Source organism: Sycon ciliatum, chromosome 4 (genome assembly GCF_964019385.1).
Source record: "Sycon ciliatum chromosome 4, ocSycCili1.1, whole genome shotgun sequence".
Taxonomy (NCBI): domain Eukaryota; kingdom Metazoa; phylum Porifera; class Calcarea; order Leucosolenida; family Sycettidae; genus Sycon; species Sycon ciliatum.
Genome location: NC_088646.1, coordinates 5,964,556 through 5,989,662, shown reverse-complemented (window position 1 = coordinate 5,989,662; position 25,107 = coordinate 5,964,556). Strand labels below are relative to the sequence as shown.

Below are 25,107 nucleotides of genomic sequence, written 5' to 3'. Positions count from 1 at the left end.
GAACTTTTTCGTCGTACCGATCTTCTGCAAGTCACTTCAAGTCAAAATCGAATGCATAATTCGAAGTACGAAAAGTGCGCCGGTTGGATAATTCGAACCCAGTCTTCGTACAGAAGAGCTGTTTACAGTACATTGGCTATGTCCTTTGAACGCTTATTTCGAAGTGAGATTGAGTTGCTATCCTTGTAATTCGAAGTTCATTCTTTTCTCCTTCTCTAGCCAAGAGTAGCTCAAAAATCGATCGATGGTCCGCTGCAGGATCGACTATAGCTTTCAAGAAACCCACCTTCTCTCGAAATTTGATTCAAGCCCGTGCGAGGCAAATTGCAAAGGTTTGATTGAAGACGACTTCTTCCAGGTGGCTGACTCTCTTCGCGGATCTCGATGGCCTTTCTTACCACGCCAGCTCGTGCGCGGAGATGTTGGCGCACAACAACACTATTGTCGTAAATATTGTCTATGCCTTTGCTCCACTTCCGTTCTTCAGAACGACGTACTGCTGTCCAACGGCCTTTCATGACGCGGATTAGGCAGCGCAGTTCTCATGGTTCTTTTCCGTTGAAATTGTTTCAGGAAAGCTGCAGTGACTGACAACTTCTTCACTAGAAGATGAAGATAATGTCAAAATGATTTTGTGTCGATCCAGTGTTTTGATGATCCGTTGTACATGACCCGTACCTATGTTTCGTTGATGCAAATAAAAATGTGCAAAAAATATTCAGCATGCGATTTCAAGCATTTTGACATACATATCAGTGCATGGGGCTGCATTTGGATAATTAGAAGTTCTGGATAATTCGAAGTTAGGGCCTGGCAATTTGAGGTTCGAATTAAAGGGAGTCTACCTGTAGTATAGTATGTCTTCAGCCGGAAGTTCACTGAACTTCCGGGCGTTACCAATAACCAGGCACAAGTAAGTTAGTTCATCTCCTGGCTCCTGACCTGGTTCACCACCATAGATAGGAGGATGCATCGGTGGTTCGCCAACCCATGACGTTTTACTGAGGCCGTGAGGGCAGATCTGCTAGAATCCTAAAATGCCATCGATCGTTCGTCCGCGCTTGGCGAATCGGGTTTTGCGCGCGTATTGTATTGTTTATTTACGGATTCTCCAGAGGTGAATGGATACTTATCATGGGATCGAGTCTCTCCAATAGAAGGATGTGAATCCTGGAAAATAGAAGGATGGAAAGGAGTCGTAGAATCTACGCCCAGTTTCGTGTAAAAAATACCTCGTGGGTCTCGCGATCACGTCTTGTCTGGCCTTGTCGGTACATGTACCACTATCACACGTACACTCTGACACAGTATCGGTCACATGTCCAGGTCACTGCATTATTTTATTTGTAGTGCTAAACTCTGCCGCATGCTGCATGCCGAGTGTGCCAGTCGGTGTAGATCTACATGATTGTACTGATGTAGTGTAGATCAACGCCATAACGGTCTGCACTGAGTCTGTACTAACGTCTGTACTATCTACGTCCTTGTGGCGTTGTGCATGTGATGAGCGCTGCTTCTTCAGTCAGTCAGTGCTTACTTGTTGAGCTGCGACCTTCTGACGGAGCCTTCACTTCAGCGCTTCAGTTTCCACCTAGAACCCGAGGCTCTAGCGCTAAATGTGACATTGGCTTTGCTAACCGCATCCGCACCCTTATCTAGTTTCTTTACTGTGCAGTTGCCATTGCCATTGCCATTGCGGCCTGCTCGGTGAGGGTGTTGATAATTTGTAGGTAGTCCTGTTTGATAGCGTTCGTTTAGTCGATCAGCTGTGCTTCCAAGTCATGGCTGTTAACGTATTCCACACGGCCGTGTCCAAGGACAATCTAAGTCGCCACCAGATCCTGTGCTGGGTGAACGAGACGTTAACCATGAACCTCACCAAAGTCGAACATCTCTGCTCGGGTTAGTGTAACCAATTGAATTCACTACGCGTAGATCTATGTCCGTGGCTCGCAGTTGCATGGATTTTGTTGGCTCTTGCTTGAATGGTCAACTCTTTTGGGACGATCTTTGCACACTGTGTTGTGCTATACGCTAACATTTGTCCGAATGCATGACATGTCTGTCAGGATGGGAATGATGCTGCCTGATTTCAGCATTCTTGAGATGATGTAAATCACTGTTGTGTAAATAATTAATAATTAATAATAATTAATAATAACAATGTAGCAAAGCACGTCATGTCATGATGTGAATATTAAAGGGGAAGTATACCCTAAAATCAAATTTTCACCAGTTGTAGTCTTCGGGGTGCTGAGTCGAATGGTCTTGGTCCGAGGAAGCTGAGACGCTCCCTTCCTACTTGAATCCCAATCGAACTCGCGCACTTCCACCGAAACTGGGTGACTGCGCCCTACTAGATGGGGATTTGTATGCAAAATGTCACTAAAAGCGCCATTTCGTTCTTATAAAAGCACGGATGACCGCGATTGGCCCGTATGTTGTAGTCTTTTGGACGCTGAGTCGACTGGTTTTGGTCCGAAAAGGCTGCGATGCAGCGTTCCTCCTTTATTCCCAATCGAACATGGTTGAACAAGCGGTCACGTGCTCCTGCGTACACCAGTCACCTGGTCACCGTGCCTGCAGGGTACAACTTACTAGCCTGTTTGACCTTTTTGGGGTGCAGTCCTGTCACTCGAGTTGAACTCGAGTTGAACCTTGGTGTGAAAGTTGTCGCCTGCTGGCGCGGTGACCAGGTGATTTGGGCACCCAGGAGCACGTGACCGCTTGTTCAACCATGTTCGATTGGGAATAAAGGAGGAACGCTGCATCGCAGCCTTTTCGGACCAAAACCAGTCGACTCAGCGTCCAAAAGACTACAACATATGGGCCAATCGCGGTCATCCGTGCTTTTATAAGAACGAAATGGCGCTTTTAGTGACATTTTGCATACAAATCCCCATCTAGTAGGGCGCAGTCACCCAGTTTCGGTGGAAGTGCGCGAGTTCGATTGGGATTCAAGCAGGAAGGGAGCGTCGCAGCTTCCTCGGACCAAGACCATTCGACTCAGCACCCCGAAGACTACAACTGGTGAAAATTTGATTTTAGGGTATACTTCCCCTTTAAAACATGATAACGCAAAATTTCATATTATTATTATTATTGGCGAAATGCTGATGATGTAGCTGGGCTCACGTGGAACAACAATGTGCAGTACTGCACATTGTTGTTCCACTACCGTAGAATCCCGCGGATAAGCCCATGCTCGCGCATAAGCCCAGGGTTTGTTCGAACATCACAAAGCTTCATCGTACAAGCCCATGGGCCTAGGTCATACCGAGAGTCCATAAATTATGGACTATTGGCCATACCAGGTACGTAGTCATGCATGTTACAGCTTTTTTTTCGTACATTTCAGCACAATCATCGGTTGTTTTTGTTTGCACAGCGGTTTTCAGCAATGCACTTCTCCCTTTCTTGGTACTTTTCAATAGCACAACTTGGTGTCGGCGTATAAGCCCATGCCCGCGTATAAGCCCATGTTCTCGTATAAGCCCACCGAAATGTCCTTGTGAAACAGATAAGCCCATGGGCTTATCCGCGGGATTCTACGGTACTGCAGTAGTGGGCTAGCAGTTATACAGTGTTGCTGTACAAGACAGGTGAACACCCCAGATAGGGTATTAGGGAACACCCCAGATAGGAAACACCCCAGATAGGGTATTAGGGAACACCCCAGATAGGGAACACCCCAGATAGGGAACACCCCAGATAGGGTATTAGGGAACACCCCTTGTTGGTGATCGCCCGAGTTGCAACCGCTGGCCATGGTGTAATGCATGAGCATGCACAGTCCGATTGCAGCAGTCCACCAAGCTGTCCGTGTTTGGTACAGTAATGTGACTTTACTTTACTTTGCTTTACTTTTCTAAAGCAGTAGTTCGGTAGTCTTCATCCTCCTTGGATAGTCTCATCTTCCGTGGATAGTCTTCATCCTCCTTGGATGAAGACATGTGAGGAATGGAAAGCCAGCATGAGCGAAATTAGGATCCATTATTGATCCCTGGCATGGGCATCGGCCCATTTAGTCAGGAGTAATAAGCATACAGACTATGGCAGTGCTGCTGCTGACTTGCGGTAGGGTCTATGACCAGCTGTTGACATTGGCTGTCGCCCTATTGCCTGACAAGGCTATTGAATGTGACGAGGTGTAGAGCAGCACTCTGCCTGGCGATCAATGTTTTTCCCGAACACTGTACATGGCCAGTGCCAGGCTAAGCGCACAGCGGGTAGTTAAAGGGGAAGTTAAGGCAAAAATTAAAATTTCACCAGTTGTAGTCTTCGGGGTGCTGAGTCGAATGGTCGTGGTCCGAGGAAGCTGAGACGCTTCCTTCCTACTTGAATCCCAATCGAACTCGCGCACTTCCACCGAAACTGGGTGACTGCGCCCTACTAGATGGGGATTTGTATGCAAAATGTCACTAAAAGCGCCATTTCATTCGTATAAAAGCGCGGATGACCGCGATTGGCCCATATGTTGTACTCTTTTGGACGCTGAGTCGACTGGTTTTGGTCCGAAAAGGCTGCGATGCAGCGTTCCTCCTTTATTCCCAATCGAACATGGTTGAACAAGCGGTAACGTGCTCCTGCGTACGCCAGTCACCTGGTCACCGTGCCTGCAGGGTACAACTTACTAGCCTGTTTGACCTTTTTTGGGTGCAGTGCTGTCACTCGAGTTGAACTCGAGTTGAACCTTGGTGTGAAAGTTGTCGCCTGCTGGCGTGGTGACCAGGTGATTTGGGCACCCAGGAGCACATGACCGCTTGTTCAACCATGTTCGATTGGGAATAAAGGAGGAACGCTGCATCGCAGCCTTTTCGGACCAAAACCAGTCGACTCAGCGTCCAAAAGACTACAACATATGGGCCAATCGCGGTCATCCGTGCTTTTATAAGAACGAAATGGCGCTTTTAGTGACATTTTGCATACAAATCCCCATCTAGTAGGGCGCAGTCACCCAGTTTCGGTGGAAGTGCGCGAGTTCGATCGGGATTCAAGTAGGAAGGGAGCGTCTCAGCTTTCTCGGACCAAGACCATTCGACTCAGCACCTCGAAGACTACAACTGGTGAAATTTTAGTTTTTGCCTTAACTTCCCCTTTAACTACTTGGTGGTAACTCCTTGCCCTTCTTGATGGGAACATTCAACGTTCTCTTTCTGAAATGCCTCATTCTGTCCTAGCGTCACTGAATGGACTTCAGGGTCATTGAATTCATTTTTCAAGGAAGAGGAATGCATCACTACATACCGTGTTGCAGTAGTGGTATGTCAATGGATAGCCGTACGAGAATAACAGCAGGTTCCAACCCACGGAATGAGTCTGGAAAGGAAAAAAAGCAGCATACTCGTACATACAAGGCACTGCTTGCCTAGCAGTCAGTAACATGCCGGCGTATTGACTATTGAGATACCATGACATGATGTTCAGGGTGTACTCAGTGATTGGATATCCAGGTATTTGCGATCTCTTGGTAAGCATTTGCTTCAGCGTGCACACTAACCCCCGCGTGACGGGTCTACTCGGTTTATGCAATACCTGCACTCGGCAGATAGACTGCATCATGGAAAGTGAAAGGCAGGAGTATGGTCTCCAGCAAGCCTGGGGCAAGTCTACTTCAAACCAACGTGGACAATATTGTTTAAGATATGACATCACCGAACTCGCCAATAGGTTTCTTACAGTATGCACCTGTTCGGGGGTGTCGTGCCCATTGCCCATTGCCCTCTACGTGTAGTAATAACACAACAAGAGCGTCGTGCATACATGTCAGAATGTGCATGAAGTCATCCACTGTTGACCTCTTGCTCCTCTGGTGCGGCATGCCCAGATGTATTAGCTGCCCTTGAGCATGGTCTTGTAGATTTCATGCCTTATGTGAGAAGGAAGAACAACACCAACTTTTTGTTCATTTGTTCTTCTGTGCTTAATTTGATGGAGTAGTATCTCCTATGCTTGCGGAGCATTCTAATGAACCATAACATGAAAAAGAAGTAGGAACTGATGGTAAGCTGTATGTTCGTATTGTACTTTGTAAGTTATGTGTAATGTTAACATGCGAATTACGACATATCCATGCTACTGTTGCAGGTGCAGCGTACTGCCAGTTCATGGACCTTCTCTTTCCAGGTAAGACCTTCACTTCTCAGCGGTTGTATGCATTTTGGAAAATGGAGGTCATTGACAATGTGCTGTGCATGGTGTCGAATGATACCAGTAGTTCTCTCAGGTATAGTGGCCTATGGTGGAAGAATGCGGCTGAGGACTCTGTGCCAGAGCTGTATTCAAGTTTCTTGGGTCGTTAACCTGTCCAGAGGTGAAGGAGGGATGGGGGGGGGGGGGGGGGCATCTATAAGTGGAGAAAGTGCATACCGGTAACTCATATAAGAATTTCATAATCAGGTTGCATTCTTCAGAACATAACCCTTCCACAACTGCATCGTCACCTCATCGGGCAGGCCCACTTGGTCTCCATTAACAACAACAGCACCTGAGAGCTGTCCGTCTTTCATACAGCTTTCATTACGCAGACGTCTATCTTGAACTTGATGCATGTCCAAGGAATACGGAATGAGAGTTTTGGATGTTATGAAAGTTGCGAACATGGCCATACAACCTAACTATGATAACTGTGTTCTATTGTCTACGCCGATTGCTTGAAGAAGGAATCGTTTATTCACTGGGTTGAGGGAACGATGTAAATGGGAAAAGTCTGAAGAATGTCACCACCAGGACTGGAACCAGGGACCTTCACTTGAGGCTAACGAGGTCCTAACCACTGAGCTTTGGTGTAGCCGTCATCCCAGCAGAGACCGTTCAACATCTTCACACTTCGTAACAAATAGTTTGATAATATGATTGATATTCTCGTAGGGCCCAGGTGTGTTAGAATGCTCTGTAATATGATCATTTCTTCTATTCCAGGATCTGTTCCACTCAAGCGTGTCAAGTTCAACACTAAGTTGGAGCATGAGTACATTTCCAATTTCAAGTTGTTACAGCATTCGTTTAGAACTCAGGGAGTCGACAAGGTGAGCTCAATGCTGACAGTAATCTTCCCCGAGCCATGCACAGGCTGGCCTCAGTAGGGAAGAATAGAAATGCTGCTGCATGTAGCTCAATGTGTTGATGCCTGCTCTAATGCCTTCTCCAAGGGAGCCAGTCGACGGTTCTTTATGGTATGGTGCAGGGCACCCTAGACTCATTTGATAGGATCTTCAGATACATATAATTATGTGGACTTTGCCATGCTTGTACAGCATACAGTGTGCTGGCATTAAATCATGCACCCCTTTAGCTTACACACTCTTGCCACGCACTATGATGTAGGTATTTATGGTAGTGATGAGTACCCTTTATGGCATGTACATGTATACACACGTGCACACTTCTCGTTGCACACATGCCCACGCATACTCTACTGCATACGCATGTGATTATGCACACACAGGCTGCTGTTCACAGTGGTTCTTTTCCTGTCGTAGTGGCAATGGCCATTTACATTTCCTGGCAATGTCGTGTCTCTTATTGAGTCTGTGAATAATAATGATACTTACTAACATAACATGGCCCAGTGAATCTGTGTCAACCATCCGATCGCGGAATCAACAAATAACGGTGATGTCTCTAGTCTCTGCTTTGACTTCTTTGACAGCCATTTCTTGACAGTTGCCTTCATAACTTGTACCATGCCAGTTGTGTGCAATTGTATCCCTTTTCTGTCTCTGATTGCACAGCCCATTCCCATGGATAAGTTGATCAAGGGGCGCTTTCAAGACAACATTGAGTTTGTGCAGTGGTTCAAGCGCCTCTTCGATGTCAACTACGACGGCAAGGAGTACGATGGCCTGGCAGCACGTGGCGGTCTGGTTGTCGGCGACGGTACTGGTACCGGCGGTGGTGGTGCTTCTCGACCCAGGACGGGCATTGCATCCAGCAGCACAGCCAGGTCTCCGGCGGCTCGCAGTCCGGCCACGAAGGCAGCAGCTGCGCCAGCGGCAAGAAAACCTGCGCAGAGCTCACCGGCAAGTAAGTGATCAGCAGCATTATGGAACTGCAACTACCCGTACATGCACATAACGATAAACGAAATAACTGTTGGAGGGTGTAGTGACCTATTAGAAGTCGATTTCGGTGCCTAGTTTTAATGTACGAGTCGGATATCTTTGTGTTCCCATTGTTGACACTGCAAAATCGCTCTGTTGACACTGCAAAATCGCTCTGTTGACGCTGCAAAATCGCTTATTAGACTAAATTACATAGCAATTTGTTCTTCGCTGCTACCCTCAACCACACATTGATGCGCCCACCACCCTAGCTCCGATGCCCCCAACCTCACTACTTCCCTCTCTGTGTCTCGCTATCTATCTCCCCCTTTCTCTCGCTCCCTCTCTCTCTCTCTCTCTCTCCCTCCCTCCCTCCCTCCCTCCCTCCCTCCCTCCCTCCCTCTCTCTCTCTCTCTCTCTCTCTCTCTCTCTCTCTCTCTCTCTCTCTCTCTCTCTCCGTAGCTCTCTCCCCTTTGAAATTCGCTTCCATAGAATTGGGCACCATTGCTCGTTTGGCCTTGCGAAGTAAAATAAAAATCAACAACAACAACAACAAACTGAAGAGGTGGTGAGACACGATAAACGCCAACTTCGTACCGCGTACCAACGACTCGGGGCGAAGACTGGCTCTAACATAACAGCTGAAACCACTTGCAATAACAATGTGTACAGAGCAGTAGTGACAGGCGATGGAGACCCGTCGGTGCAACCTTGTCTTTGACCTTGTTTTCGGTTATGACTACTATGTGACTGCAGCTAGTCCGATATCCTGGCTCTGTTCTAGTGTGGGGTATGAAAGGGACTGTAGAAGCAAGCCAAAGCAATCGTCCGAGCAAAAATCACACAATATGGGCTGCTGGGCCATAGTTTCGTCAGACGTACATGTATGACACCACTAGCTGATTTCTAATTTTCAACGGTTCTTGTCGTCGTATCTCCTGCAGCATAACAGCTCAAAGTCAAGTCTATTGATATGTTAAACACATGCTCCTTTTCTATTAAAAGAACGAATTAAACACATGTTTATAATAAAGAAAAAAGGACCAAGAAACTACGAGTTACGCTATAATGTCCACTAACACCACCAGTTACTAAACAATCAGCTCATGCGATAACATTGCACGGTACTGACTGACGTATCGTAACTCGTGGTTTCTTGGTCCTTTTTTCTTTACAATAAATATATCCTTGGCTCTCCATCCGAGTCCATTCTTAAACACATGTTCCTTTTCTAATAAAAGACCAAGAAGTGCCTGCACACAGAATAAAAGCGGAAAAGTTGCGTCACTGCGCATATTTCCAGCCTGCTGTGGACATGGGTGGAGCATGCATGCGCACAGCAGCCAACACGTTGAAATCACTTTCAACCTTCCGGCCATTTTCCATCAAACTTTACACATGTTCGACTATAGTGTTGACGTTCCAACCCAGTTTGTTGCATATTTATTTGTGCATGTACATTTTTGGCTTAGCTCCAAAATAACCCGATATGAGAGTAGATTTTCGACCAGTGTCATCGTGTGTTCTGCCTGCCTTTCTCCCAGGTAAAGCAGCTCCGGCAGCTGTGAAGAAAGCACCTGTTCGGACGGCGGCGGCAGCTCATCATTCCCAACCAGCAGCTCCGGCCGCTCCTGCTGAACCCGATCCTCAACTCTTGGCGGAAATTGCACAACTGCAAGAGCAGGTATGGGTTTGCACCGGCCGGGAGAATGCTTGTCGAAATCCTAAGCCATTGATTACTTCATTCATGCACATCTAACAAGCCAGTTTCCGTATGTTGTGTGTCTGGCTAAAGCTGGGAGTGCCCCAGTATCAACTTTAGGAGTTTCTAGAAATAGACTCTCTGAACCTTAGCACAGGAGTGCTCTAGTTGGTCAAGTATGTGGTCTACAGAGTCTATCCTTTGCATGCTAACTTACCCATCATTCCGGGGGTTCATTGTGGTCTTGTTAATCGCACGATATGGTTTCTGAGGTCGGGGGAGGGGGGGGGGGGTGGCGGCAGAAGTGACTTTGGGTCGGGATGTAGTGCTATTGTGACCCGAGCGTGTACGATGACAGTTGTCTTGGCAACCTTCAGGATCCAGCTCTGCAAGTGCAAGTACGGGAATGTTCTCAAGTTCTGGTTGACTTGCTGACTTCAGAATCGGATTATTCTGTTCTTGTGTGTCAGGTGTCGACGCTAACCACTACTATCGAGACTACGGAACACGAGCGCGATTTCTACTTTGGCAAGCTGCACCAAGTGGAGCAGATCTGCCAGGAGCCGGAACACGAGAACAACGAGGGCATGGCTAGAATTCTGGAGGTGCTTTACGCCACAGAGGTAAATACACTGCACTCTCATGCAGCGAGCTGTGCCATTTGAGGCATGGTTTGTTGCTTTAGGAGCTGCATCTGCGTCTTGATCCACAGAGGGTGGTGGCGTTCCTACGGATGCAGCAAACTCGGCCTCCAGCCGAGTCTCACGCGAATGGTGAATTTTTGTGTTGCTCTTTGGCACTACCATTGCCAAAGCAGTGGTCACTTTGAAATGCTCATTCAGCAGCCTATACTATCTAGGGATGTGAACTGTGGGAATTGTGTTACAGTGTGTTCAGTACCGGCGTCTCTTATTCTGTATTGAGTGTAGAGGTGCATGAGATGCAATTTCGCTCCCTCAGACATTGAAAATAATGTCCAATCCATGAAATGCCACCCTCAATCTCAACGTTGAATCATAGGTCGTTTAGGTCTTGGCTTTATGGTGTTCATCACCTGTTGTGATTTCGCCCACCTGCCCTTCATATTTGGGCCAGTGTGTGTGTGTGCGTGCGTGCGTGCGTGCGTGTCTGGTGTGATGTGTGTGCGGGAAAAAAATAAAAAAGACCAAAAAGTAGGGATTCACTGGCCAGAAAAAGCCACTTCATAGCTGTGTGGTGTAGACCAGGCTGAATAGTGGCGGCCAATTCTTCAGCCTTGCAAGCTGTTGAATGGTGCAATCCCAGCACAAGTTGCTATAGCTTCTGCTGTAGCATCACGATCATCGCCTCTGGCGATGGGCGTCCAATGGTCCAATGGTGTGTGTGTGTGTGTGTGTGTGTGTGTGTGTGTGTGTGTGTGTGTGTGTGTGTGTGTGTGTGTGTGTGTGTGTGTCAGCAATCAGCTGTGCAGCCTGGACACCAGGCTAAAATTAGTGGCTGTCAATTCATCAACCTTGCAAGCTGTTGAATGGTGTAATCCTAGCACAAGCTGCTATGTCTAACATAGCTGTTCGCTATCATCGCTTCCGCGATGGGCATGTCTGAGTCTAAGTGTGTGTGTGTGTGTGTGTGTGTTCGTGTGTCTGTGTGTCTGTGTATGTGTTCGTGTGTGTGTTCGTGTGTGTCTGTGCTTGTACAATGTTCTGTTTGTCCAGGAGGGATTTGTAGCGCAAGAAGGCGAAGTAGAGATCGAGGATGTAGAGGACGTAGAGGACGAAGGCCTGCACAACATCCAAGATTCCTACGTAGTCGAAGGCGAAGGAGAGCTGGGGGACTTGGACCCGGACTATGCAGTTGAGGCAGATCAGGAGCAAGAAGAGTACTAACGCCACCACCAACTTCAACCATCCTTTGATGGTCGAGGTTCTTGAATATTGAAGCCAAGACTGTTTCATCTTAAAAATGACCAACATTTAGTTAGATTGTGCTCAGTTGTCCCTTTCCAATTGCCATCCCTGGATAGATACTGCTTTGAAGGCCAAGCTATAAGCCGCAGTGAACCTGACATTATTAATTTTGCTCTTCAGCCAGTGTTGCCCGGGTGTATGAGATCTGTGTCTTGCAGTACACTGAGTTACAATTACATGTCTGCTCTCTAAGCTTGCGGCTCCTTTGATTATAATCACGTCTCAGCTAGGAGTATCCTAATTCTTGGATTGGCAATTATTTGCAACATATTCTCACCTACTTACATGCCAGCCTGATCATATTCTAAATCCGACATCGTAGCTGTTACATAGCATTTCTCTTTCCGTCATGAGAATTTCGTTAGAAGTTTGTTTCCAAATTCCCAGCGCCATGTTCTTCCTTCCTTGGTCAGCTTCGCTCTGGAGTGAATTTGTCGCTGCAACAGTTGACTTTTCAATAACGAATTATCACGTGGATATGTGCAGCGGGGTAGTGTTCAGCGTGGTCTTACCCAGCTCTTATCAGGCAGGCAATCTGTTCATCTCCAGACTCATCCTTTCCAAGGTCTCCTTGTAACCATGGTAATATGCTTCAGAAGGATGGCTGCCACTGCATGCAACACTGGGTAATGAAGTAACACTTAGTGGTGTAGTGTCTATTCACAAGTTAGTTTGAGGGACTTGAAAAATGAAGAAAAGAGGTTTAAGGTGAACCAGCCACCCTGGGCCTGTAGCTAGCTGTCCCAGCTCACCAACCAGAAGGGGGGGGGGGGGGGCACTATTCCACAAGTGGCACTACTATACATTGGTGGCATCCTTCTTCTAATTATAAGCCATCATGATCAACCTCATCTTCCCACTGTCCTCAACCATGCATACACATACAATGATTACAATCTGCCATTGTCAACACAGTACTGTCGGTCGCCGAAGAACCCTGGGGGGGGGGGGGGGGGGGGGCAGCCTCCTAGCCTGGACTATTCTTACCGTACTTCCCCACATAAAAGCGCATGGGCTTTACAAGTGAAAATTTGCTACAACAAAGATCTTTTGCTGTGTGAACATGTTCGGGTAGAAGCCCATGCGCTTATATGTGCGGAAGTACGGTACAGTCGACCTACCCTTATAACGATATTTGCGTCAAACCAAGAAATATTGTTATAAGGGTAATATTGTTATAAGGGTAACTGGTTCATTTCATACACATACGTCATAATGCATGGATTTTGTTCATTTTTTTACACTCTTTATAGCATAAGACTGACGTACATGCCCATTGTGTACACAACAAGGTGCCTACTGGTGCCCCCATTGGATTTCGTCATGTCCCAGCGACTTATCAAGTGAAGCTTGCCCTACCTCAGGCAGGTGATAGTGGGCTCTACATATCCCCTGCTAGATATTGTTATAAAATGGAAAATGTTGATTGGTCAGCCCATTTTATATCGTTATACATGTAGGGGTAATATCGTTATAGCAATATTGTTATAGAGGTAAGGCATTGTATACACAAGTCAATGGAGTGATTTGGTTTGCCAGAAAAATATCGTTATAAGGGTAGGTCGACTGTATTTTCATGTATTACAGTCTATGCTCAGTTGAGTCACCGTGTGTACATGTACAGTACATTGGTATGCTGTGCTTGGTGAAATTCTAGCCTGGTCGTTCTTCGGCATTGCCAGACCGTGCTGTAGTTGTGCAGCTTGGTCAGTGTTCGCAACTAGCGTTGATTGGATGATGTGAAAGAACATACTGGTCATGTGACTACATGGCCCGGCCTCCTCTCAAGAGATAATCATGTTTATATACTCTGCCCGTGACTACAGCCTTGATAACCTATCTTCGCATGCATTGCTGACCGGTCACAAACATCCCTGAAGATGTGCAAACTACAAGTGTAGACATACTGGCGGGACCGTGATGTATGCGTCTCCGCAATGGTCACCGCACAGTTCTGAGTGACGTCAATGACGTCGCATGAATCAGCGCTGGGTGGTACGATACTTCTACGGCTATTTTACTACTCCATCATGGCTTCCATGAGCCGCTATCAATGTATCATGCAACACATACATACATGATCATATGAAGATCTACATGATGTAGGTGAGAATCGTAGTCGTTGGCAGCAGCGCCTGGAATGCTCTGATCATTCCGGCTTCCAAAGAAAGCCACGTCATCTACAAAAGGTGTTAACTATTTCGAGAAAAAAGTGACTCAGGCTGATGGCGAAAGGACCGTACACAGTACAGAATGGTAAACGCAACCAGAGAGCCGGACTTGAACGGCCTTTGACTCTCTGATTACACATGTGTCTGATTTCTGACAGTACCGAAAAGAGTCAAAAGACAAACTCTCAGCTCGGTCGAATTATTTGCCTTCTGGCGCTTTCTGTCCGAAAACACAGCGTAACAATTTGACAGTGAACATAAACAATACTTCACTCAGTCTAGTGCTAGTACTAGTAGTAGTGCACTTACAAAGAGAATGCCGGAACGGTAGAGAGTCCCTGGTGGCCGTCAGATTGAGCGCAGCCAGTAATTATGGCCATGAGCTGCATAATGATAAAGCGGATGAACAGCAGCTACTAGTACTGTACTGGAGTATGCTCAGAATCTTGGCATGCATATGGCGCGGCACAGAGCATAACCCAAGACGTAACGTTGAGCACCACAATGATACTTTGACTGCATGGAACTGACTCATGACTGACCAAAATAATTAATAACGACTTCTCTGAAAACTGCAGTGAGCCTGAAGTCTGGATCAGTGGAGGGTCGAGGCTACATCATACATACATATTTATACTCGCAGGAACCGACCACGAAGACAGAGCGATTCGCCGACATTCATCGCCGCAACACATGGCTTATCGAAGTCATTTCCTTCGAAGTGAGCGTTCAATACGGACAATCCAATAAGACGATACCTACTTTGACGTTACATCGGACGAAGATCGAAAGAAGATGCAATGGTGCCAAATATTTAATTCTTCGAACTCTAACTTGTAAGATCATGTAAGATCCCGGTAGTTCCTTGAAGAACGCCTCCTGGTGCTGCGCAGCGTCTGCCTTTCGCGGCTTTAGCTGGAGGTGTGATGGCAGTGATCATGGTGATGCGGGTATCAAAACCATACCAAGGACAAGGTGCCAAGGACAAGGTGCAGAGTTGCGTTCATCAAAACCATGTCACCGGTGAAGCTCGGAGCGAGGGGCAACGAAGAGACGCACGGGAACCAAGGCAATGGCGAGAAGAGAATCAGTCAGCTTGGTGTTCATGACATTACCGCTGTATATTCGGAAGACAAGGTACATTCGCTCTCCTTCTTTCACCATAATCCATAGCCACCGATGATTTGAAACGAAGTTACTTGAAGGTTCACCAGCAAAAACAGCCTGAACGGCTGAAGAGAGTATAGGGCTGGTAGCATAGACTAGTACACTGTACACACATCTGGTTACATGCATCTCCTTCATACACTCAGGCCAGGTAGGAGCGAGGCTGTTGCATCACCTTCTTCGCTGTGATAATGGCGCTAGGAAACCGTTTACCTACATTGTATCAACTGACAGAAGACTCTCCTACAATAGTAGTGAGGGCCGATACTGTCCTGTGTTTCCGTTAATTTCATGCTTCTTTGCCGACATTTTACAAGTACATTGTGGCTTTCATACCCCGAGGATAGGGGGAGCCGTTCCACTTTTCCACTACAAATTGACGTTGATATGACGGTCACTTGAAATCTGCATAACTCTCAGACATATTGTGCGTACATTGCGTATACAGACTGATGTAGGAACAACAAGTGATTGCACATGCATCAAATTAATATGTTGCCGCTGTCAGGACGGGGTGCTGAGATTTAGAAGCAGTGCAAACACAAAGTACACAATTGTATCAGAAATGACGTATCATGTTAACATCGACATACTCTTGTTACAAGTAAGTTAGTTTCACTTCTACTCGTTCCACTTGTGTGGCTAGATGTGACGGACACTGGACTTGCTTGTGGGGATCCAAAACACTTGTAACTGGACAAATATTCATGTGCCATTCTTGTGCAGGGCCGCGGATGATCGCCAGGGGCACAGGTGTGCTTATGTTTCTATATTGCTTAGCCTGGCACTGACCGAGGCAGTGAAATGAACCAGCGAACCGTCAGCAACAGCTGCAGGTCCGGCGCTGACGCGATCAGAGCGTAGACAGGGCGAATAAGGAGAGGCTGAGTCTGCAATGCCACACATTCTGACATGATCCCGTGCAGTATGCCCGAGGGGAGGAGAACCAAGTGCAGCCATCACCGGCGGACTGGAGTATGGTGTTTGGTCATGCATGGCGTGTTGTGTATTGCTGATCTTTAGCTCTTACTCCGCTGTCGAGTATCGGATTTCAAATAAAAAGCCCAATCCGATCATGTGGGCGAAAGCTAGGCCATGTTGGTTGAATGTGAAGGCGAATTCCACATGGCTTCATGCGTCTCCCACGTTTCCCCACACCCGCTACTCGCAGTGGCCAGCAACCAGTGCCAACCTTTTGTCCATTGACCAATGGCAATACTGAATGGCAATGAAAACCCTACATGAAGAATGAGTATGACTGTACATATCCCAGTACACACATGTACATGATTGTACATGTCCCAGTACATACATGATTGTACATAACATGCAGGTACTCCGACGAAGAACAGGACTAAGTCATGTAAAGTAAAGTTAGTTCACACATCCGCGTCACAACCGGCACTGAATGCTTTTGCTATTGCCAAACCTCAGTCCCAGTCCGGGCCGCCCATGAACACTGACGCCTGTCTGGATAGGACCAGTGACGTCAACAAGGCAGTGAAGGATAGCGCGCACCGCCAACACAGTGCCAGCACTAAATCTTGCGAGATTCTTGCAGTTACCAAGCATGATAATTATGTTACAGGAGTATTTCCTGTGCCGAACATTACCATTTTATTTTATCAACCATAAGTACAGCTGCAGTGGTGTCTTCAACTTCATTCTCCCGAGTCAAGCTCCGTATGAAGACATCCAAGAAGATTGCCTGATGAGTCCAGCGGGGACGAAACGTACGTCGCAATCGAGCTATGTCGTTGCTGTGTCATCTTCTATGTGCCATACGCTACTTGCTGTACCAGCCTGCTATGTCGGATACCGCCAACCATGCATCGACTAGGCGCCAGGCGCGAACTGATGGTGGTGGTGGTGAGAAGGAGAGCTCTGTGCCAGAACTTTGCAGCTTAGAGAGCGTGTGTGGGCAGGCGTGTGTTGGTATGGTATGGTATTGATTTATTTGAATTCGGTATCTCAACAGTACATTGTACAACTTGGGAAGATCCGAATGACATAGATACATAAACATAAAAGTGGAGTAGGTGCTACAGCTGATCATTTTATCGCAGGTTGTGGGACTAAACTAATACCAGTATGCAAGTACGCAAGAAATAAAAGCTGAATAAATACGACTGCATGACATTGGAGAAAAGCACCAATTAGAGCAAAACAAAGCGACACATCACTCATTGAAAACATTTTCAAAAAGGAGCTGTTTTAACCGGGTACATTTGTTTACCGCCATATTGCCAGGTGTGTCTTTACCACCATATTTATCAACCATAAGTACAGCTGCAGGGGTGTCTTCAACTTCATTCAGACATTCTCCCGCGACCATTACCATGATCACCCAATAACAAAACATCCATACAAGTATGAGAAAAGACCAATAAGTTACACGTACATGTGAGTCCACCAAGGTCACAATGAGATAATATACAGTCAGATAGTGCGACAACCTTGGTGGACTAGTGTTAGACATAACTCGTAACGTAGTGGTCCGTTCTCTTTACATGAATACTTTTGGCTCAACATCCGAGTTGTATTCATACAAGTGCAGTGTTTAAAAAAAGAAATGATGCTGCAATATATTGCATACCTTTCCACCCCACTACTGGCACTACTGCCGGGCACTACAATTACAGTGTACATGTAACTACCACTGCAGGTGGGTGTGGAAGTAGTTCAAGTTACTTTCCCTTTTCGTGCCTCCCTCTCCACCAAGTGCAATGGTTATGTCGTAGCCCTAGTACAGCACTCTGAAAAGCAAGCCCGAGCACAGCGGGCAGTGTGAGGTTGGGAAGGCACTGCACACTACATACATATACATCTACTTCGAAGTACATGTATGTACATATTGTTTGTGTGTGTACTAGTAGTAGTAGTAGTACCGTTCTTTCAATCAAATGAACCCCTCGATAGGCACATTGCCTTTGGGTCATTTCATAATAATACAGTCAAATCTGCCGTTAGCGACCTCTGCTGTAGGCGACCATCTACCGTTAGCGACCGATTTTCCGTGCACCGACGGTTTCACATACAAACTGATCTGTCAAGAGCGACCATCTGCTGTGCGCGACCAGCGACCGCGATTTCATGCACGGTGGCTGCATTCAAATCTGCTGTAAGCGACCGCGACCCAGGTTCAGTAAGGTGCGAAAATGTACTTGCCAGTGCAGTGCGCTGTCAACTGCAAAGTGTGAAAATGCGCTGTCTTGCAAGTGCGATCGACTGGCGCCTGGCCTGTACTCAGGCTGTGCTGTACCTCTCAAGTCCACATGTCCAGGCAGTGACTAGTGTCGATCTACTGCCGTGTCGCATACGCGTACGGGTATGGCCGGTCGTCGTTGAATATCCAATAAAATGATATTAAAAATGACATTATTCTCGTCGATTTGAGTACATGGAAGCATATACCTGGTATTCCGGATTTACCATACATCTGTCGTAAGAGACCATCTGCCGTAAGCGACCGCTTTTTCTTGCACCAAGGGGCGGTCGCTTACGACAGATTTGACTGAATAATAATAATAATTGTTAGATTGGCAGCATGAAACAAGGTGGAGGACACTGTGTTAGGAAATAGTGACCTTACTACAACCTTCCGCGGTTGGCAGCGCCCCGGTTCCTGCGGACCATTTGAACCATAATGGGTGTTGAACCCGGTTCTGACCCTCATTATGCTAGGCGAGATTTTTAGACTTCTCCTTACGTCCGTCGTGTATTCTTTGATCATTATGATACCATGTATGTACCTGTACCTGGCGGAGTTTGGCAGCTACATGTACGTTGTAGTTACTGCTTTCCGGAGAACATTATTCTATTCTACTATAATGTGTGTAGTTTTGGCCCACATGCGTGTATTGCGGAGTTCTTGTGTTTTCAATGTACTTGTATATATATCGAGGTTCAGCATGATCAATTCAGGCCGTGTACTACATGTAGTTGTTTTCATTTCAACATGTTTCGAACATTGTCATTTTCCCGTACAAGAGGCGTCCTTACATTATTCTACTCAACGCTACGCCAATGAAGGTCAAATCCAAAGCACACTAGCTTGTCGTTGAGAAATGTATTTCAGTCATCTTGCCAAAACCCTGCGCCAATAACGGTTGTGAGTCGACAAGAATGCCATGCTATGTTTCTCTGGTCTGCATATACATGTATGAATCAAACCGAAAGTATGTGGTACCTTGTACATTAGCAAACTCAGCAGAGGACGTTCAGGTAGGTTAAAGTCCGAGTTTCATGCCGCTATGCAATCATCAGACAACTGACACACACACTACAGTGTACATAATCATTACGTGCGTCGCGTACATGTACCTGTAGCTCGTGCGAGAAGGATGTTTTGAATTCTTTATTCACACTACTAGCAACTACATGGAAGAAGCCAACGGCAGAGACGCCGGAGACCATCATAGTATTTTGAGGACCGGTGTGACTTGCAGCACATAACCTGTTTAATGTAATGATCCCAGACGCCAGCTGTTTAGACCAGGGCTGCAGATTTTTGTCTTTTATCATGGAGATTCCAAGCAGACCACTATCAAGACGTAGTCCCAACCTCAATAGTCTTCCAGACCGTACACTGTAACGTCCAGCGCCAAGACTGCTGTCCAGCGATCACCAAAATTGCTGTATCCTGCACAATTAACATGACACGCTTCACCCTTACAACAGTTCCTCATTGTTGACCCAATTCCGACACCGTGCAGCCATTGGCTTATTATACTTTTGTGTTAGCAACGACGTACCCGATACATGAATCTGCCCGTCCTCTCAGTAAATTTACCTTTTTTTATTGATCATTTTCTCCCGAATGCCATTGACAACTTCATGGTCGTTGCGGGTTTAGAAGTTAGTTAGTTTGACTTCTCCCTTACACAGTAGGCCGACGCCGGCTGGGCTCTAGCTGATAGACCTGTGCGCAACCAGCCTGCTGCGATTCTTCGCGCGTGAATCACATGTGTGCTAATCTTGTGACATTAGCAGAGGACTGCGACAGTGCATCATGCCAATACTACTCACCGTAGTGACGAGTATCTGACAGATACTCTATATCTGCCACGAATGGAGCTATTGTGGGCCACAGGGTTTACGGACTCAGCAATAGATGCAAGACTGCTGCCACCTTACTGACTGGACAGGACCCGGCTGGGTGGTCTACGCCAAGCAGTCACAAACCAGACCCTACATGACGATTGTACTTCAGTATCCCTAGTCTGCTCTTTGCTGGCGGAGCCAAAGGGGCGCCAGTGTGTGAGAATCTGGGACCACTGAAAATGTTAGCCATTCCGACGTCGTGACAGTTGTGTTCTTTGTATTAGCCGACTATAATAACAACACGTCCTCCCTATGTTCCTAGTTTACCTACTAAAACAGATGGCGAGGCACGCAGATGGCTCAGTACTCGCCACACGCACAGTCTAGATGAGTGATAAAGTAACGCCATTTAGACGTTAGAAAGTCACGTTACTCGATCGTTTGGGAACGTTTGCGTAAACTAACGTGTGACTTCGATAACCTGCCATGACGGTCTTGGCTGTCGAGTTGACTCTTCATGTGATGTGGCGCTCAGTGGGAAAGCATGTATGTAGCCTGGATAATTTCCTTGTTCGGAAATCGGCCTACTATCGGCGACGTCTTCGTATGGCAATGTCATGCATTATCTGCTTGTTCCTGTCAGCGTATATGTCCAAAGATGACAATTGTGTGCAAAGCTCATTGTTCCTTGTGAAACATTCCGTGCGTGTAGTCGATGGCGAATGTCAGTTAGGATTGACAAGGTGGCAGACACCTAGGGCAGTAGGAGTGCAGCTGCATTCGGGTCACGATGACCAGTTGTCAGCGCTTTACCATTATGGCGTCACGTTGACATACACGGGGTCAGCACACGTCAGTTGGGGTACACCAGTACCTGCACAGTACCCAGAATTACCACCAGTAGTCCTAGTCCTAGTCCTAGTCCTAGTCCTAGTCCTAGTCCTAGTCCTAGTCCTAGTCCTAGTCCTAGTCCTAGTCCTAGTCCTAGTCCTAGTCCTAGTCCTAGTCCTAGTCCTAGTCCTAGTCCTAGTCCTAGTCCTAGTCCTAGTCCTAGTCCTAGTCCTAGTCCTAGTCCTAGTCCTAGTCCTAGTCCTAGTCCTAGTCCTAGTCCTAGTCCTAGTCCTAGTCCTAGTCCTAGTCCTAGTCCTAGTCCTAGTCCTAGTCCTAGTCCTAGTCCTAGTCCTAGTCCTAGTCCTAGTCCTAGTCCTAGTCCTAGTCCTAGTCCTAGTCCTAGTCCTAGGCCTAGGCCTAGGCCTAGTCCTAGTCCTAGTCCTAGTCCTAGTCCTAGTCCTAGTCCTAGGCCTAGTCCTAGTCCTAGGCCTAGTCGAATCCTAATCCCTAGTGGAATGGTACCGTAGAACCAACCAATCAACTAGGCAATCATGCATCCACATTTATGACATTGATAATCATCTCACGCCCTAGAGTTGCAGAGTGTACTAGTAGGCCATGCAAGTCTAGTAGTAGTGTTTTATTCTTTGAATAAGGATATCCCTACACGGCTACAGACCATGTTGTCGCATTATAGAGTACTGCACGGTAAGAATGTGGAAGACATGATGGTCAGATCAGAGACTATTCCAACCAGGAAGTCTTTGTACGATTCCCTTATTCCAAAAGGTTACACACAACCAACGATGGTTCTCTTACAATAGTGCGGTCTCCGGTCCACCAGAACCGACAAATACTGTACTATTGTTACTGAGCCACAACATTTCAACCAGAGAGTCGTAAAAGTCGTAAAATACTGGTATTTTACAACTCCCTGATTTGTCCCACGAGGCTGTGCACAAGATCAAGAGCATTGCTGATTCGCATTAGTTTGAAAACGCCCCTGGACCCATGGCCCAGTCTATTTAGGAACATGTACTAGTACTTGAAATGCAGTTTAGCTTGAGCAGTCCTCTACATGAAGCAAGGCACACGGGTGAGGAGTGAGAACACGAACCGACATGAAGCCAAACCGTGGTACAGTGGACAGCCTGGCAGTGTTCTTAATCGTATCCAAGTCAGCAAGGTTCCTACACAGCAAACTGCCAGTGCCTCGGAAGAGCAGGAGCTGGCCTGGAGGGCTTGATAACATGCTACATGTGCATGTATTGCCAAATTCCCATTGCCCTGCAGTGCAGTGGCCCAATTCACGGCCATGTTTCGTCTTGCTCACAACGTCATCGACAGCGGCAGAATGACTGTTACCGTCTAGTCACAGGGAACCGAACTTTGAAGAGGATATCACTCATCCACCTCCACCTCGGGCTTTAGGTCATCAGCCATGCATACATCCATGCACCTACATGTATGCATATTCCTAACACAGTAACGTCTGGATAACGAAGGCCCAAGGCACTATATTCAGGCTACTTGTTGCCACGTTATCGACGTGAACGCACAGCTCCTAGCACACGGCGGTTACGAGGTACGTTGTGGTCGAATGGCTGGTAAGACACCCTGGAGGTAGGGAATTCCTTGCAAGTCCTCACCAAAAGATCTTCTAAGATATTTAAATTCTCAGTGATTAGTAGTATTGACGTGCACGCAGGCAGAAGACTAGCAGGATCGCTCAGGTCAGGGCCTACCTGTCGTCGCTTTGTTGTCGTTGCTGTTTCCCATCGCTTTCAACATTAATATGGTGGTAAAGACACACCTTGCAATATGGAACATTGCCTGTCTCTTGGACTCCCGTGAATTGGCCTAGAGCATAGGAATACGTTCCACTTGTTCCGATCGGTACATGCATGGTCTTGATCTAGGAGCAATTCAAAGATTAGTTAGCCGAGGGCAATAATTGCGGGAATAGCGAATAGGGCACTGTGGACCTGAAGGCATTATTGACCTAGGGCCTGAGTATTGGGCCCATATATTTGACACATTTCACGCCTGATCTGTTTGGAAGACGTACCATTACCTTCGTTTCCTGTGACAATCCTAGCTAGGTACCCCTAGCTAGAGATCTGACTCTGTTAGTAACGATGTCTCCACTGACTCCAGCTCCCTGAGCTGAGGTTTGGCCATACGCTTACACACACGCGTGTATACTGACTGTCTTCAATTCCGGTTGAAGATGAGTGACTGGCACACATTACGGCTTGTTTTCAACGGTACGGTTCTGTTCTCGTCACTCTCACCGGATGCCACAAGGCACTATCATTCCGACTGTAAAGTATTACACGCCGCAAACGGTCGTAAAAACTGCTGTCCTTAGCTTTGCCAATCGTTTGACTTGAGTGCCATGTTCCCTCTCCACTGGACACACTCTCTCTCTCGTTAGTGAATGAGAGAGTTTGACATGACATGTTGAACGTTTGCTGGCGGGGCCATCACAGTGGGGTGTCCTCAGCAGTTCAGTGGTCGTAAGACTACCCTGGTGAGTCGGTGAGGGAACAGTGTCCCTGTCAACGAAACGCTATCAAAGTATCATTAGAATGTTTTAAGTTATTTACCAAGTCATTCCCATGTACCATGTTCCTTGGCCATTACGTTAATGACGAACAATCGACAGAAAGGGATTTGGATCACAAAGAACTAACTTCAAGCGAGTGTAGAAACGTCAGTTGGTCTTGATCAGCCCCCATGGGCGATGGGAAGGTTTGGCATGGCCAAAATCACCCTTCACTCTTCAGAAGTAATTTGCGGCAGGCAGTTTTGCCGGAGCCGCTCCACAGATCGTAAGGTGAGTACTCCACAAACTGCCAATAAGGAAACTGAAGCAGTGACAGGCCGGAATAGACACAGCAGTGCAATGCAAGGAGTAACATCAGTTGCACATCATGCCTGCAAGACTGTGATGGTGTATACGATGGTATCACGACGGACATATCCGAGTTACTACCTCGCTACCGAGGACATTGAGGGGATCACCGGAGATACGCAAGGCCCGAGAAAGAGGAAATGCTGCACCCAACACTCACCGAGTCTCAAGAGTAAAAAGTAAAGTAGAGCGATGACCGAGCACGCACCACCCGAGGGTGTATTGAGCAGGGTAGAGAGTGATAACTCAGGTGTACCCATCACCAGATCACCCTGCATGGCCTAGCATTCACACTGAGCTCAATGAGCTGCGCGGCACAGTGACAGTATCACAGGCATTTGCCGTTGTTCCTCTTGAACTCTATCTCTCTCCCTTCTCTCTCCCCAGGGCCCAGGCCCTTCTCCCTCGTGCCAGGATTGATCATCGTACACGCATTGCGTGTTCGTGCCCGCAGGCGAGGATCTTTTAGGCTCACGCGTGAAACGTTTAATCGCCTTTGATTCCTGGATGCGCATACCCTCACCGGAACCACTAGGACCCATTATCGGCGTCAGTAGTATTATCTGCCCAACTACAAGACCGATTAGCTTGTGATGACGGTGTGATGTTCGAGCATGCACCTACATCTGCTGAACACGCTGTGGCATTCACCAGCCTACATGACACCTTTCCTTTTTCTCTTGACAAAAGTGGCAGCCATTTTTAAACACCGCTTTGCGCTTGCAAACACTTCATTGGCATTAGAACGAACTTCCTAAGAGCTTCCTTCGGTCTTCGGCCGATGGCAGCTTCATAGTAGAGCGAGAGGTGTGATTCCATGGCTTTTAGACGGCGTGTGTATTGATCAAGTAGGCCATGCAGAGTGAATGCCTTACCTCTGCCTGGTGTGGCCGTTTATCCTTGGCACTGATGGATGGACATATCACGCAAAACAACACCGCCGTCAGAGAATGTGACGGTACACAAGAACCATTAGTGGGTCATTTAGAGAAATGCCCCTCTGGGCACCAAACTGCGACAGCGGGCTAGCAGCCATGCCGCACTGCTGCTCTGAGCTAGCTGCCTAGCGGCGTGCATAAGCAACACTCCAGCCAACAGCAGCAGCAGCGTTTCAAGGCAGGAACGCAGAACAGCATGATAGGTAACAGCACAACACGATACAATAATAGGCGCGCGCCTTCAGGCTGCGGGCTGACAAACTGTTGTGAGTGTGAGTGTGAGTGTGCGAGGACGAATGGCACTGCACTGGTACAGTGACCACACTGTGGCACAGAGCTGTTAAATTAAT

The 25,107-nt window shown here is 47.2% G+C and overlaps 1 protein-coding gene across 1 annotated transcript; it reads left to right on the top strand.

Annotated features, from left to right (window-relative positions):
* Nucleotides 1-1,523: 1,523 nt before the first annotated feature.
* On the top strand, nucleotides 1,524-12,094 carry LOC135814114 (microtubule-associated protein RP/EB family member 1-like). The gene is made up of 7 exons (XM_065327178.1): nucleotides 1,524-1,902; nucleotides 6,088-6,126; nucleotides 6,922-7,028; nucleotides 7,734-8,025; nucleotides 9,587-9,726; nucleotides 10,215-10,367; nucleotides 11,439-12,094. Exons 1-7 carry the CDS (start codon nucleotides 1,782-1,784, stop codon nucleotides 11,607-11,609), a joined length of 1,023 nt encoding a protein of 340 aa, XP_065183250.1. The 5' UTR covers nucleotides 1,524-1,781; the 3' UTR covers nucleotides 11,610-12,094.
* The last annotated feature ends 13,013 nt before the right edge of the window (nucleotides 12,095-25,107 follow it).